This window comes from Haliotis asinina, chromosome 2 (genome assembly GCF_037392515.1).
Source record: "Haliotis asinina isolate JCU_RB_2024 chromosome 2, JCU_Hal_asi_v2, whole genome shotgun sequence".
Taxonomy (NCBI): domain Eukaryota; kingdom Metazoa; phylum Mollusca; class Gastropoda; order Lepetellida; family Haliotidae; genus Haliotis; species Haliotis asinina.
Genome location: NC_090281.1, coordinates 91,305,217 through 91,321,520, shown reverse-complemented (window position 1 = coordinate 91,321,520; position 16,304 = coordinate 91,305,217). Strand labels below are relative to the sequence as shown.

Below are 16,304 nucleotides of genomic sequence, written 5' to 3'. Positions count from 1 at the left end.
TTGTTAACATCGGCACTCAAACATCATCGCTGAATCCCGAACTTCAGAGGTCATCAAACAAAGCTGTGTTGCCCCCAGTTTCCACAAGTTCTGTGATAAATTATGACCCCCAGCTCAAAGGACGCAAACTCCGCTCTGTATTAATCACTAAATATTTCTCAGCCTAGTTTCAAAAGCTTTGAAATGTAACCTTTTGGACTCCATGCTTGTTGTGGATGAAGCTTTCAACAGTGTGTTCGCCACTGAATGCCACGGGTGTTAGAGACGAGCAAGTGTACAGTCAGAGGATGTTTTGAGGAGTTGTGTATGCTTTAACGTGAAGCACACATAATCATTACTCTTAACAACGTTATAAGCTCGAGCCTGGTGATGTACAGGCAAGGATGACGGTGTGCATCGTCAGCAGTGGCAGACTCTTGAAAAGATGGTCTCAACTCGCTTTGTTAATTTTCTCAGGGATTCCGTAATAGTTGAACCCACGACATGGGTCACTTGAATTGTAAGCCAGGTTAAACCTAAGAATTTGGGGGTCATATCTGTCGTTTAACGCGGTAGTCAACGATATTCTAGGTATATGAAGGCGGCGTGTCAGTATCTGAGCATTGACTTATGGTGCCTGACCACCCAATCCCACAACAAGTACCATGTGCGACCAGCACCGGTTTGCGTGGGACCTTTGTTATAGCATGAATCTTCACGGGCAAGATCCAAGGTCTACGATGTAGGGTGTTTCACTGCGATAACGGTAGTGTAGCGCAAATTTATCAGATACATACCCGAGGTGAATCAGCAGGTAGAGATATCAGCTATGAAAAGATAATCCTTTAGGAGAATTTAAACAGGGAAATGAAGAGCATGTCACAACAATTTACAAATAATATCCAGATCAGTCGACCTTCTGGTGATCATGCCGAGTATATATATGGAGACATTCAATAGGATGTCTGATTTAATCTTTTCTAGGGGTATCATACTTTCATGAAAGAATAAGCCGTGAAATCGTTATGGAAGAAAAACACGTAAGATGGTATCAATAGATGACATATATTCAACACACATGGAAATGCATAAAATATCTTTGAGATAACCCCTTGTACCTGTGGGCATTTCATGAAAGGTGAGTTGACGTTCCGTCGTCCTACCTGGCTGAGGAACCTAATTGTCATCTATAGTGTGATCTATTATTTTCAGCAGCTATTTGTACTTTATTTTCTCGCCCGATTATGCGAGTAAATATGCTGTTGTCGGTATCCTTTTACACATCCCACTGAACGCCCAGTTATTCCGATGTGGGTTATTCCTACACATGCTATGTGCATTTGGGTGAAAATTTAAGGATTTAGAGTAACAGCCTAAAACATTTTTGTCCTATTTCCGACAATCTTTCACCTCTCCTGTGACCATTCTTGCATTGTATTTACCCGTGGCTTTGCACTGACACACCATGACCTATGCTCTTTATCCACAGCTGCACGTGCAGACTGCGACCTGGGCCAGCAGCCAATCAGCTTGATCCGCTGGAGCGGAGTGGTACGCAGTCCTGGGTTTGAGAAGCGGATGTACCCGAACTATCAGAACTGCACATGGAACATCCGCGTCAATTCGGGAAGTAGAATCAACATGACCTTCACCCAGTTTGAACTTGAGGTCGGGAGGTTCATCAACGCCGACCCCAGGGACAGTCGAAACACGTGCACAGATTATGTCCGGGTATGCATAGCGTTATATAGCGCTTCTGGTGACAGTCACTACAGCAAATTTTAGGACGAAATTAAATGAAGAGAATAGCAGTAAAATGGCGAGTAAATGACACAGTGATTTCTTGAGCAACCCTTATTTGTCGGAAGAGACAACTAACGGGAATCGTGTGGTTAGGCTCGCTAACCTGGTTGACACATGTCATCATAGTTGTGTGGTCGATGTTCAAGGTATGGATCACTGGATTGTCTGGACGAGACTCAATTATTTACAGGCCGCTGCCATATAGATGTAATATTGCTGATTTCTTCCTTAAACAACAACCAACCACAGTACACTGAGAGAAACAGGGCGAAAACACATACAAATATTTTTTTCAGATAACTGACGGGTCGGACGTGTTGTTTCAAGGTTGTGGAAAGCAGAGTATTGAGGGACTGTTGTCCAACTCAAACGAGGTGACCATAAACTTCGTGACGGACGAGAGTGGACAGCCACCCGGGTTCAGCCTCGACTACACAGGTACGGCGGTTCATACGCACTCTGTCGGGATTCGTAAAATATTACTACTCCTCGCTCGTTAGGCCCTCCGAACTGACTCCGTGAATGTCACAGAAAGATAATACAATTACATGTGACTATGTCATGGAATCGTCGCATATGTCGTCAGGCACTGGATAGTCTTGTCCAGATTCGATTATTTGCAGCATGCCATTATACAGTCGAAATACTGATTGATTCAAGTTGAAGAGCTGCCTCAGGCCACGCGCTCATTGCTGAGACACTGGCCCGATTCGCATAACTTCAGATCGCTTCGGGATGTAATATCACCAGATGCCGAACACAATCACAATCATTTACTCTTTTCCATTTGTAGGTCAGCTATCGTAGTGAAATATATATTCTAGAGAGTTTAACCTTTTGTTTACCGTTATAACAGAGGTACAGTTGAGTTTAGGGCTGTCATGGTTTTACAAAACATACTCTGTGAGTGTACAGGTAAATGTTTATCAAAGAAAGGTTGTGAATACAGCATGGTAAAAGCCCCAAGACGGTCTCGGAGTTATGGCTAATGTGCGACCAGTATTTTCAAAAATATAATCCGGTCTCTGTCAAAGTCAAACTGTTATCACATTATCGCTTTGTATTAATATGTCTCTCAAATCAAGGGACGTATGTCTGTACTTAGTTACATAGTGACGCAGGTGAATGCTTCTTTTGGGGTTTATTTATTTATTTATTTATTTATTTATTTATTTATTTATTTATTTATTTATTTATTTATTTATTTATTATTAGTGGGGTATATTTAACAAATGAACCGTCTTTGAAATAGTCAACTATGTAAGAATTAATGTTGTTATCATTAGAGCGAATGTCATAGCATCTTCTGTAGCAGTAAGGGAAGTAACTCTTCAACAGGTGTTCCAAGCGACGATATCACTGGAGACACTATCATAGAAACACCCGGTTATCCAGACTACCCTCCCCGTGACCAGATATTCAAGTGGAAAATTCTGCCTAAACAAAATGCCATAACCATTGTACGTGGGATGGCGTTTAACGGGTCCCTGCCTTGGTGCGGAGAATCACCTGTAATGGTAGGTAATAACATTTCTCTGAGATATCCACGAGCACGCCATTTTACCTCTCGATCTGTGACGATCCGGGTTAGAATTGGTCCTCAGCAAATCATATTTGTCGTAAGGAGCGACAAACACGATCAGGTGATCCGCGGCCTGATGCACAAAGCGTTCGTTGCGTTATGACACTTCGAATACTTCAAAACTATCTTAAGAGTGCTACAGACGCTTTCTGGATACGGTCCCAGTCACCGTATTGGGTTGGCACACGTCTTCGTATCTAAACTGCGTAGATCGGTGTTCTTGGTGTTGATCACTGGATTGTGTGGGCCAGACTCGATTATTCACGGAATGACGCCATATATAACTACTCGTTCGCTTACCCATCCATACTCTCAGTCTCATCCACCATGTCGACTTATGGATCCGGTGGTCTCGCACGGTGTTCGCTTGTCAAACCGAGGACCTGAGCTCGATTCTTCTCATGTGTACAGAGTGTGAAACCCATTTCTGGTGTCCCTCGCCGTGATGTTGCTGGAATATTGCTACCACTCAACTCACTCACACCGCGACGGCGTGGGTAGTTCCTCATAACTCTAGTCATAGGATTGTCAGGTCCAGACTTGATTGTAGACAGGCTCCAGGCATGTAGCTGAAATTTTGCTGAGTACAGCTTCAAACAAAAAACACACGAATCCCACCGCTTATGCATCGTCTTCCTGACTCACTCAAAAGTTATACGGTGTCACACACAGGCCATCAACGAGAGGAACGAGGCGTGGAACAAAGAGCTGTGTCTGTCTGACTACGCACTCTTCTCCCCCGGGAACATCACCCTGGTGTACAACGCCAGCACCGACTCCAACCCCTGGGTCGGCAAACTACAGGTCATCTACAAACCAGGTGAGTCGTGGGCAGAGCACCCGAGAGGGATCCCGGGAAACACGAGGAAAGGCCGTCCTTCCTGTTACCCTGTGGCGCTTGGCATAGTGGGATAAAACAAGGACTGGTCATTTCGGAGTATTTTGTCATGCCATGGTATCACTGTAAGATAGTATTGTATGATGTGCATATGTCTAGTAGAAACAACTTACTGGTCGCTATTTAAGTGTGATCATTTTCAGTATTGCACTTTCACTAAGGGCCCCTAAGAATTTCCATTTTCTAAACAGTCGTAGTAGCTGTTTGAACCCACTCGAAGATGCAGGTTATGAGTCCTCTTCATCTTAGGTTTGCCCCAAGAGGAAACGAACAGGGCTGGGTGATCTGGCCCAATGATTTTGTTGACATGATGCATGTCATCGGATCCCAATTGTGTAGGTCGTTGCTTATGAAACCCATCACTGGATTGTCTGGTCAAGATTCCATTATTTACAGACAGCCATCCTACAGCTGGAGTACTTGTGGGTTGCGCCCAAAACGAGAATCTGTTGGTAACACAACGAATAGTATTGGCATAACTGCAAGGTGTAATATCGCAAGATACCGAACACAATTTCATTCACATATTACCTTCCGTTTCCAGGTCGACCATCTTGTTCAAATATATGTGATAACAGCACAAACAACTTGAAGATATGTCTGGACCCACGTGACCTTTTAGGGCGCGCTTATACCTGTATATGTGAAGAGGAGTACACGGGCAAGCACTGCGAGGTGGCCAAGTCCACACTCCAACCTTGCTACTCCACTCCATGTCAGCACAATGGCAGCTGCACCGAGGTCGACCGTTCCTATCAATGTGGCTGCATGGACGGTTACACTGGGAAAGACTGCGAATCGGACATCGACTTCTGCTTGGGCATTACCTGCCAAAATGGCGGAACGTGTATGGATGAAACCAGTCGGTTTCAGTGCTCATGCGTAACCGGATATACGGGTCAGCTCTGCCAAAAGGACATTGATGAGTGTGACGTAACTCCTTGTCAAAATGGCGGTACGTGTGTAAACGAGATTGGATCATATTCTTGTTCATGCGTAAAAGGATACAAAGGAAATCAGTGTGAAATTCCGTTCGAAGACTGTGATTGGGAGCCATGTTACCATGGAGGCACGTGCATACAGGAGAAAGATGGCTTCCGTTGCGCATGTACCCCGAAGTACACAGGGCGCAAGTGCTCCATTCCTGTCGGTAAGTAGGCTACACACACGCTGATGAAAGTGGCAAGAGACTTGCGATAAACATCAGATTCTATCTAGCTGTTAATCTTTAAGCTGAATGGGTTTCTGGTTATCGGCGAGACACTTTAAGTGAATTTGTGGTTTATGCCGCATTTAGCAATATTCCAGCACTATCCCTGCGGTGGACACCATAAATGGGCCTCACACATTGTATCCATTTGAGGAATCGAACCGTCCATCGTGACGAGCCAACGCTTCAATCACTTGGGTACCCCACCGCCCCTTCTAACTAAATATGAAACATTTATAAGAGGTTATATGTAAATTATTTTGTGTAGATTGTATTTGAGGAAACTATATGAACATCAAGCAATTGTCTGCTTCAATGTCTCCATCTAGATTCGGCCCACTGTCTTGAAGCTCGGGACACAACTTTCGGCAGTGGACTGACTTGGCAGGACACTCTCGCGGACCGCGTGGACGTCGTGCCATGTCCACCAGGGATAATCGGTAAGGGATACGCCTAGAAAGGCTTGGTACTGATACCTCACAGACACAACACTCCTAGGTGGAAAAGCCTGGTGGTAAAATGTGGTTGATTCTTCTGGGAGTCATCAAAGTCCAGGCTATAGTGTTATGATGGGTAACGCCAGAACGACATTTCATTCCATCAACTATGAGGACAGTGACAAGTTTGAGAAAACATCAAAGTACTGAAGTCGCCAGTTTAACACTAGTGTAGTATTACTCTAGGAAAGCTGCCTTCTTGCCAACACGTGTGGATTGTTGTTAGTCAGTGGTTGATCAGTATTGGCAAAAGGTCCATCTGCCTCAGGTTGTTGTTAAGCGGGAGTATAAGACAGAACACCGTCAGTGAACACCAATCAACTGACCATTAACAAGTTCCCACCATGATTACACGATGCCATTTAGAAAGTGGTCAAATGCAACATATGTCATATTTGGGATTTCACGTTCTTAGTAAAGTACAAATTCTAGTACTTTTTTCGGTTGAGTCCCATCCGGGATTCGAACCCGCACCCTCAGAGTCAGGCACCTAATCGCCAGCACACAAAGTCAGCCGCCTAGCCCGCTCAGCCAGACAACTGGTAGTCTCGACTGCGTACTTTGTGTACCCCTCTGATGAGTGTAAATTGGCACGGCTCCCACGGCCGAAGGCTATGATTACACGATGCCATTTAGAAAGTGGTCAAATGCAACATATGTCATATTTGGGATTTCACTTTCTTACGTCTTCGTGGAAGTCGCGGTGGCTGAGCGGGCTAGGCGGCTGACTTTGTGTGCTGGCGATTAGGTGCCTGACTCTGAGGGTGCGGGTTCGAATCCCGGATGGGACTCAACCGAAAAAAGTACTAGAATTTGTACTTTACTAAGAAAGTGAAATCCCAAATATGACATATGTTGCAAGTTCCCACCATCAGACATTTCATAAACTGCTTTCACGGGACAATATAACATTAAGTTTTCCATTTGTTTGTGTTGTGAGTAAGGTGAAATTAAGGTATCGTTCAGTGCGTAGAATTAGGCTCCAGTGTGGCGTATTTGCACAAAATGTGGCATTAAGGCCATGGCCTTCTTTGGAGAACATAATCAATCTGCAGATGAACATTGATAATCTAACGTTATATCCCTTCGCTTGGATAGAAACAGTTCTGACAGCGAAATAGTGGATTTGCCGGTTGGATCTGACTCTTCTAAGTTACGCCTTTGTCGCCAGTTGTTGAATTTCTGTATGTCGTCAGGCAATGCTACAAGAAAGTGCGTCCACGACTCCTCATCCCCAAGTGGCGGAAGGTGGACTCGTCCAGACCTGGGAGAGTGCGTCAGTCCACGAATCATGGAAATTAATGAGCTGGTAACTATACGGGTATTCTGCTGGAATCAATCACATGCCGCATCTACGAAACGGATCACGTGTTCATGGTGATAACTGGTAGTTGTAACTGTTTTACCCTAATACCAAGGGATGTAACTCCAGACATCCAAATCTGCTGCAACCAATCAGTTTCAGTTTATGGAAGTCAAAAAGTCAAAAACATGGTCAGGACTGGCAAATGAACTGTTCATAAGCGTCTAATATTCGCGCGTGTTATGCACACTGGATACACTTGTATGCAAATATAACAATTATTATTTGAAATGTTGAGTCGGAAAGTAAATATAGAATGTTAATTTTAACACAGAAATTGATATGAGAAGAATCGAGTCTGATTTTTAAAAACCCGGTAGGTTCTCCTCCTTTTACTGGTTGAGTATTAACCAGAGCTTTGTTGAGATAACGGGTACCAGTGATTTTTTAAACTTGTGTAATGACGGCAGTGAATGACAACGATACATCCAATTATACTCATTCGTTTCACAGTTCTGTACTGTTCCTCTGTTTCCGCTCTTGTGTAAGTCTTTCTTTCATTGATATGGGTATCTTACAGGCAAAGGCCCTTCAAGAGGCCAGGGCAGTCGATAGCGCCACCATTGAAGACGTCACGAGACAGCTAGCAAACGCCACATCTGTTGTGAGAGATAATCAGGGGGCGCAGCTATATCCGGGCGACCTCGTTTTCGCGACAGGGATCGTCCGAATAGTGTCTATAGCGGTTACCACTGCGCATGACATATCTGACCAAGTGCAGTCGATCGCAGATGTAACTACTAATCTCTACTACTACATGCTTTATCTCTTTCATCATAAACTTTTATGCTTCTGGAAATAAGTTAGGGGAGTGGCATTAATAGCCATTAATATAGGCAATTTTGCCTGTTTGCCAATCCCTCAAAACCCTGTCCTATGTAAATCATACAGACCTGTCATCAGTATAAATAAATATTATTGTTTAAAGGACACAAGTTAAAGATCACATAATATTTTTCATACAGATATATTTATCCTGTAACGACCGAGGACTCTCTTTAAGAATATTGGATCTCTTACGATATATTTTGTCGTAGGAGGAGACGAAAGGTGCCACGTGGCCAGGATCGGTAGCTTGACTGATAGTGCGTCATCGTAATATAAAATTGTCTTCTTAACATTATTTTATTACACATTCATACGTCCCGCACTTTTTTGCCCAGTATACATCCTGAGATATTTTACTGATGCATGTTGTGCACACAGCTGTATGGCGATGCAGTGGACAACATCGTGGACCCAGAGACGGTTATCATATGGCGAAATACAAAGACGGTACGTACGTACAATCTTCGACTTTTCCGACATGAACAATGTCACTATAACAAACACTATAAACATAACGGGAAGGTCTTGGATCCACCCAGCCACATTAATACATGGTACTTGTTATTACCCTGCCTTGCAAACGATAGTAAAAGATAAAACAAGGACTAGTGGGCTCGGAAACAGGGTACTGTGCCTGATGGGGATATCTTTGTTAAACTGCAGCAAAGATATCACACACACACACACACACACACACACACACACACACACACACACACACACACACATACACGCACTACGACCATTTCTCCTCCCTTGGAAACACAACCAGCGCCATTGATACATATTATGTCTTTAAGCATTCTAACGAATGCTGCATGGTCACAGTGGTACTGTTATGTACTGTCCCACATTTCTGTGATTGCTCTTCAGACTAACGGTAGTCTTCACGATCTTCTTCGGTGGGATAGCCTAGTGCTTAAAGCGTTCGCTAGTCACATGGGTGCATTCCGCGAAGCCTATTTCTGGCGTCCCCCGCTGTGATATTGCTATTGCATTGCTGAAAGTGGCGTAAGACCCAACTTACTCAATTACTCTCTCAGTTCTTCAAACCGAAACATGAGTGACTGTCTCATTACTCAGTTCAGACAATGACCCACTTTTGAGCCGATCCGAATTTTCTCGTGTGAAAAAGAAATGAGACTTTACAAACAACTATAGTTACACCAAATTCGAATTCCCAGCTTCATAAGAAAATGGTATTAACAAATTAGTCTTAATTTTAAAGTTTGATGAAGTCGTATTTCTATATTTTGTTGTCGAGGTTTAGGCGGCATATCCTTAAATAAGACGTCACAGACTGCCCCCTATTAGAAGAGGTCGTACAATGATTCACAATTTACTTTGCTCACTGGTTACACGTGCTATGTGTTCTTTGCGCTTATTCAATGTATACTTGTAAGGTATAGTGTGATTGATATAGTATCGAGTCCGTACTAGTCCGCCAAACGTTTTACCAGCGGGCGAGCCTCGTTTTGAGATTACGATTCCCAGATTTTCGTTTGTCAGAGCACTTTGTGTACAGAACTCGCTGCACGACGTGTTTACAAGGAATAGGAGTGTAGTGTTGCAATATACAAGTGATTATATATATCAAACAATAATTATTAATTTGTTGTAAAATTATTAATATCTCAGTCGATTGAGTTGGGCTAAAAATTCTGGACTGTATATTGTACTAAGTTGCTCTATGGGACGGAACCCAGTCAGCACGAAACTAGACAATTGTGTAATCGATGTTTAGACTTCATAATGGTTTGTTACCTCTTAGTTTATTGTATTAACGCAGACTATGATAGGGGAGAAGATGACGTCACTTCTAGAATCCACAGAGGCTTTAGCTGAGAATTTGATAGTGCATCAACTTAGGCGACGTCGATCTGTGAATTCCTTCCCCTCACGTGACCCTCTTGTCGTAACATCCCGGAACCTGGGTAAGTCACGTGGTGTTTGTGAAATTCTTGTCTCTCTGCTCCATGCCGATTGGAAATCAACATACGGGTTCACTTTTTGTTGTTTTTGTGTGTTTTGAATTCTGGGTATCTCTTTCCGTCGTGTAGTAAGGACAAAGTAGTCTTTACATAACAAGTGTCGCAGAAGTAGGGCTGAACGATTTCAGTCGGCATAGGAACGCTGCGGGTCAAACTGATGGACAAAGTGATTAATTTTCTCATAATTAATATTCACTCACTCACTCACTCTCTTGTGGGGTTCGTGTTTGTAATGACCTCTTCACTCCCTCATCTTTTCACAGAGTTCCGCGTGACCAGTGTCCAGAAAGGGGTCAACGTGACCCACATTCCGGCATTTACAGGATCTGCGGCCTCCAGTTATATCGAACTGCCCTCCACCGTTGCGGACATTGCCTCCAGACACACTGACGGTCAGTAAATTCGAGATGGAAGTATGTAATTCACAATAATTCATAAAATGAAATCAGCATTTTGAAAGGATGCTTGAATAACTAGAGTCTTTGATTTGTTATTGCTTAGACTTGCCTGAATGTTGAGTGTCCGGTGTTTCAGGTTCGTCTTTCAACATCTACTACGCCAAGTTCCGGTCCATGGCTGCGCTGCTATCTCTGAAGGAAGACCGGCACAATGGGTAGGTCCCCTTTAACCTGATACCAACCTGTAACCATATATTCTACCCATCAAAAGTTTAGACTCACTTAAAACACTCACTGTAAGTTATGTCTACATATATGGTTACATCGAAGATGAATTTCCCCAGTAACCAACAGCAAATCCTAAGTATGCAGATGCATTGCACGAGGATCATCTGTCAAACTGATGAAAAGAATGTGCAAGTGTTGTGTATGTGGACAGCCGCGTTTTGGTGTCAAGTTGGTTAAAAATTCACCAATTTTCACTTATTTCTATCATGTATTGAACTCATGACAATAATCTGTTCAACACTTCGAATTTGTTTTACAATACATCAGTTCATGTGTAAACTACCTATAAACAGTATGAGATACTTTGCAAAATCTCGTTTAAAACAGTTGGCTGAGGTAAGTGGCTGCATTTACAAAACTGAGTCTGAACCTTTGACTTGTAGGATTTGATTCAGTCCTACCGTGATCGAGGACTCATGTCTCTCAGATGAAACGTACAGGGGTATGCTGCAAACAAATCTTAGGTATATGACCAGTAAAAATCTGGGATTCGAACCCAGAAATGTTTCTGACGCGGCTTATGGACTCATTCAGTACAGGGTACAAATGTATGTCTCCGCATTAGACCACTTCATTGCCTGCATTCCGATAGGCTTTTCAGACTTACATAAAGTTAGCACAAAACAACATCAAACGCTGTCAAAGTACTATCACACTGTATTGTTCTGCTGTATATCTTTTCCCTATTCTTGGTATATAAGTTTGTAATTGACAGGCGTATCTTGCCACTACATCAAGGCACAAAGAATCACGAGACACCGATTTTTCACAGTCTCACTCGTGCGTGCGTGCGTGCGTGCGTGCGTGCGTGCGTGCGTGCGTGCGTATTGTATCTCATAAGGTAATATTTTTTCCTGTAGATGATATTTACTACTCTCTACCAGACTATATTTTGGCTTGAGATAGATGGCAGTATCTATGAATATACCGTGAAAGCCTTAATCTATCTCAATCGGTACACAACCATATTGTTTCAGCAAAATTCAAACTGTGTTTAACCACGTGTTGTTTCTGTTATAACGTCAGCTCGGAGCCGGGTACAGTGGGCGTGGTCAACTCTGACGTCATATCCGGCCGGGTCCTCCGCGTGCCAGAAAGCTCCTTCAGGTCACTAGATCAACCCGTCGTCATCACATTCAGTCTCAAGGTCAGGATCTTTTAAGAGCTTTCAGTTTCTTGTTTTAGAAATGGAGGAACTAAACAAATACGCCATTTTTATCACAATTGTGGAAGGAGGGGAAGACAGAGGTGCAGCAACTTCTGCACAGAGGACTGTGCGCGTTAGAGGACATGTCAAACCTCGCCCCCACTTACAGGGATCTGATTTGATCAAGTAACCCGACAACTCATGTCACATTATGACAGTAATAAGACTGTTCTGGAAACCAGGAGCCTCAGTCGCAAATGAGTATCCTCCTGTCTCCTTTTGGTTTTGTTGGTTGGTTGGTTGATTAACACCACGTTTAGCAATATTCATACTATGTGACTCTGTAAATAATAGAGTCTGGACCAGACAATCCAGTGATGAACAGCATGAGCATCGATCTAGGCAACAAGGACACGATGACCTGTGTCATCCAAGTCATGGAACCTGCCCAACCGATCCCGTTCTACCAATTGCCGGAATTTTTGGGGTTGCGTCTTCTTATGAGCAAATAAAGAACAAATAGATTCTCGATTTGCCAATGTATTATATTTCCATTCTGATTAGTACCAAAAACAAATTCATTACCATACATTCGTTGTTCTATCCAACGCATAAAAAGACTCTACAACCGTCCAATCAAACGTCCTTGACATTGAATGTGATTTTCTTTGATCCAGAACGCCACACTGGGGGGTAACCTGACTGAGTACTGTGTGTACATGAACATGTCAGCTGTGTGAGTATATCCATATAGACTAGTAAATATGGGTCCTTCCCACTTGATCGGACCAGTGGTCCCGATAGATGGCGAGAATTTAGTCGTATGTACGTATAGTTTCTATATGTTTATATACCTGTGTAGTGTGGGGGATAGTTTACATATTCACATAGTAAATTTGCTACAGAGACGTCAGCCCTGTCTGCATGACGTCAACTTTGCTGTGCTTCATCATATATTTGGATGTGTCGGGATGTTAGTTTGCCTGTCGGATATGCATCTTTAAAGACGATACAGGGACCATTCAGTTCATGCACTGTATGTGAAGGATAGAATAGGTCATCCCAGAATATGTTTAGTGCTTCCAAATTTAAAGTTTGCAAGGACGGAGGTTTGTTCAGAACACCCAGTGTGTCAAGCCAAACGATGTATCTATTTTTTTCGTAAGGGTCTCACGGCAACTTCAAGCTTTAATGATTACTGTATTATCTGCCATTAACATCTGCCATGGCGGAAATTGTACAATTCGGACAAAGTATTACCCATTAGAATGTTGATCTTGCTACACCTGTTTTTGTTATGCGATTGTTTGGACGTTGCTTTCTGTTGAGTTTTGTTCTGTATGTTTGTTTGCTGTATTGTTTGGTTTTGTTGTTGCTTTTCGTTGTTTGCTTCTTGTTTTTAGGGAGAAAGCTGTCACGCCATCAGCCAGGTTCATAAGTCCGACAGTCCGATCCATTTGACTACATCATATGAGCAGCATGGGTTGCTGACGTGGATCGGTGTGTCGGGATCCATGTGTCGTCAAATCTCAGTCTTGATCATGACTCAAGTTATTATGCAACATTAGATGTTATTTAAAGAAAGCTGTATTCTAATTGTGAGCTGAAACCGTTACAGGTCTGACAAAAACCGATGGTCTCGAGATGGGTGCCAACTGAAGACCATTAACGGAAGTCACGTGACCTGTGTGTGCTCCCACCTGACAAATTTCGCCATTCTGATGGACGTGTATGGAACCTCCGTAGGTAGCGCTGAGATATCTCGTGTCAAACGGTTGAGTTTGTGCAGATGTAGTGTGAAAATTTAGAACGAAAGCATTATCGTGACAAAATTCGACAGCATTCGGGCAGATGTATGTGTTTCTGCTTTTCACTTAGTGAGATAAACTGTGGTTATGGTAGTATTTTTTGTCTATAAAACCTCAACCCCAGAAGATAATCAGTCCCGACTATTGCAAATAGAGATTCCATGGACAAAATAGAGGTCAAATGATACTGAACTGGACACAAAAAAGACATCCCAAGGGATGGTTGCGTACGGTATAACGATCTTCTCTGTACAGCTTACTTACCTGTTGCAGGAGAACTTGGACGACAGAAACAGCCAGGTGTTATCCTACATCTCCTATATCGGCGGCATCCTCTCCATCCTCGGCTGTCTCGCCACTATCATCGTCTTCGAGTACTTCCGGTAACGTTACCACTGCTGTTATATCAAATCACCATACAGTCAGATATTTATAAACGCTAAAGAACGTGGCGTATTTCTACTTCAAATGTTCATATCGTTTCATTGATATACTATTTCAGGCTGCGCAGTGACCGGGTGCGCATCCATGAACAGTTAGCAGCGTGTATCATCTGTGTCCAAACGGTGTTCCTGATCGGGTTCAGTCGCACACAGAACAGCGCCACGCCTACTGTAAGTGCAGACCTATATCTCAATCAGTAATCTCAGTATTGGTACTTATAGATAGTCATATATATTGTCAAATAGGAACTTTACTCTCTTGGCCGACGGGTTCCTGGCGCATTCTCCCATACAGCAGTAGAATGCGTAAGCTTGGCGTGGAGCAGTTTCGACAAGGATTTTGTCTACCTTAAATGGGACGGCAGGCGGTGGTCGATTGCTCTGTGGCATCAAACGGAAAAAGTTTATTTGGTACTACAAGTGGTGTCTCAAAACCAGAAATATATTCTGTAAGTCATTTCAAAGTTACTATGTGCCTTCCTTTTTACAAATGTAATCAATTACATGTAATCTATGTAGCCATGTCTGGTGAATAAATACACGAAATACGCTGGCAGTTTTAATCCCGACTTGTCTACCTACTATGTGACAGTGACAGTTTTCGCTGTTACAGTGGGCGTGTAAGACGGTGGCCATCTTGCTGCACTATTTTCTGACCGCCATGTTCTGCTGGATGTTGGTGGAAGGCATCAATCTCTACGTGGCGCTGGTCAAAGTCTTCAAACGAGACAGTCATATCAGGAAATATGTCGCTATTGGATGGGGTAGGTTCCGTACATGACGACGACGTTGCCAACGTTCACGTTCAGTGCCCTCTGTTGGGGCTAACTCTAAACACAAACAGCAAACCCTTTAGAAATCAGAAGCGTGTGTTTATGAAATAACTAAGATACCAGGTGGTCCCGAAAATGTGGACTTATACTGCCCATTGCAAGCGCCCGTCAGAAACACATACAAAGGCAAGATATATCACATGACATGTTAAAACAGAAATTGCCTGGAACATCATTGCGTCAGATTTGACTCCTCAACCAGACCACTATTTGAAGTGTTAATGCTTTACCAATGGCTTCAGTGGTATAAGGTTGATCAAGTGACACTAAAATTACATTATTCTCGATTATAGTGATTAATGTGAAACATACAAACCGAATTCTGGAGCTACTGGTTCTTGCTTGGCGTAATGCTGTAATATGGTGTTGTGGATAGCTGTGTGTTGTCTTATTCCATATTCCTGGTACAGCGTGATAGCGTGAGCCAGCATTATCATAGTGTGTAATCTGTGATATTCCGAAATTAGTCCCTGTGTATATCTTCAAAGATTGAATGTACTATACACTTTATTTTAAGTCTTTTTATTCACTTTACTTGGTTACAGTTCAACAGGATATATGGGTAGAGTAAAATGTTATAAACTGCATAGTAAAAAGGCAGACATTACAAAATATTTCGTACTGGTAATATCTGGATTAAGCAGTACAGCTGATACATAGATGATACAGAGAATGCTAGAGGCTCATTTCTAGTTACATGATTGCAGCAATAACATTCCATTTTCTGTAAAAGTGTTTTATGTTGACGTTTTTCTTATCGATAAATTTCTCAGTCTCATAAACGTCCATTAATAATGTTCTGTAGATTGTGAAGCTGGGTTTGTATTAGATTCATAAAGAAAATATGGCGCTTTTCCAAAAGAATCATGTGGTTGAGTAAATGGTTTCCACTGCAACAACATGCAATATCGTGGTAAGACGCTTCGTACGTTTTACCAAGAAACTGAGTTATGAAATTGTTAATTTCTGCCCAGAACATTTTGACGATTGAACAATCAAGATTTACATGGTAATTATCCTCGCTAGCTGTCACGTGATCTACATAGGTCACTATCTGTCAATTTCATTCTTAGTATCTCTCACTTAGTGTAAATGGCTCTGTGCAAAAATTTATATTGAAAATCTACTATACATATTGAATGTACTATACACTTGATGTCCCTAGGGGTGCCGCTGGTGATTGTGGGGATCTCAGTGGGAGTGTTCTTTCACAGCTATGGAACCAACGGAATGTAA

At 42.6% G+C, this 16,304-nt stretch overlaps 1 protein-coding gene across 3 annotated transcripts in view; it reads left to right on the top strand.

The window, feature by feature from the left end:
- Positions 1-16,304, top strand: part of LOC137273001 (adhesion G protein-coupled receptor L4-like) — a 32,093-nt gene that overhangs the window by 11,817 nt on the left and 3,972 nt on the right. For all 3 annotated transcript variants that reach the window (XM_067805441.1, XM_067805439.1, XM_067805440.1), the window contains exons 3-21: positions 1,469-1,710; positions 2,079-2,220; positions 3,121-3,299; positions 4,037-4,184; positions 4,807-5,412; positions 5,802-5,912; positions 7,166-7,278; positions 7,853-8,065; positions 8,539-8,607; positions 9,950-10,094; positions 10,415-10,543; positions 10,686-10,764; positions 11,864-11,984; positions 12,662-12,720; positions 13,603-13,726; positions 14,066-14,175; positions 14,295-14,406; positions 14,849-14,999; positions 16,234-16,300. In XM_067805441.1, the coding sequence (XP_067661542.1) occupies positions 1,469-1,710; positions 2,079-2,220; positions 3,121-3,299; positions 4,037-4,184; positions 4,807-5,412; positions 5,802-5,912; positions 7,166-7,278; positions 7,853-8,065; positions 8,539-8,607; positions 9,950-10,094; positions 10,415-10,543; positions 10,686-10,764; positions 11,864-11,984; positions 12,662-12,720; positions 13,603-13,726; positions 14,066-14,175; positions 14,295-14,406; positions 14,849-14,999; positions 16,234-16,300 (2,920 nt within the window). The remainder of the gene's footprint in view (positions 1-1,468; positions 1,711-2,078; positions 2,221-3,120; positions 3,300-4,036; positions 4,185-4,806; positions 5,413-5,801; positions 5,913-7,165; positions 7,279-7,852; positions 8,066-8,538; positions 8,608-9,949; positions 10,095-10,414; positions 10,544-10,685; positions 10,765-11,863; positions 11,985-12,661; positions 12,721-13,602; positions 13,727-14,065; positions 14,176-14,294; positions 14,407-14,848; positions 15,000-16,233; positions 16,301-16,304) is intronic.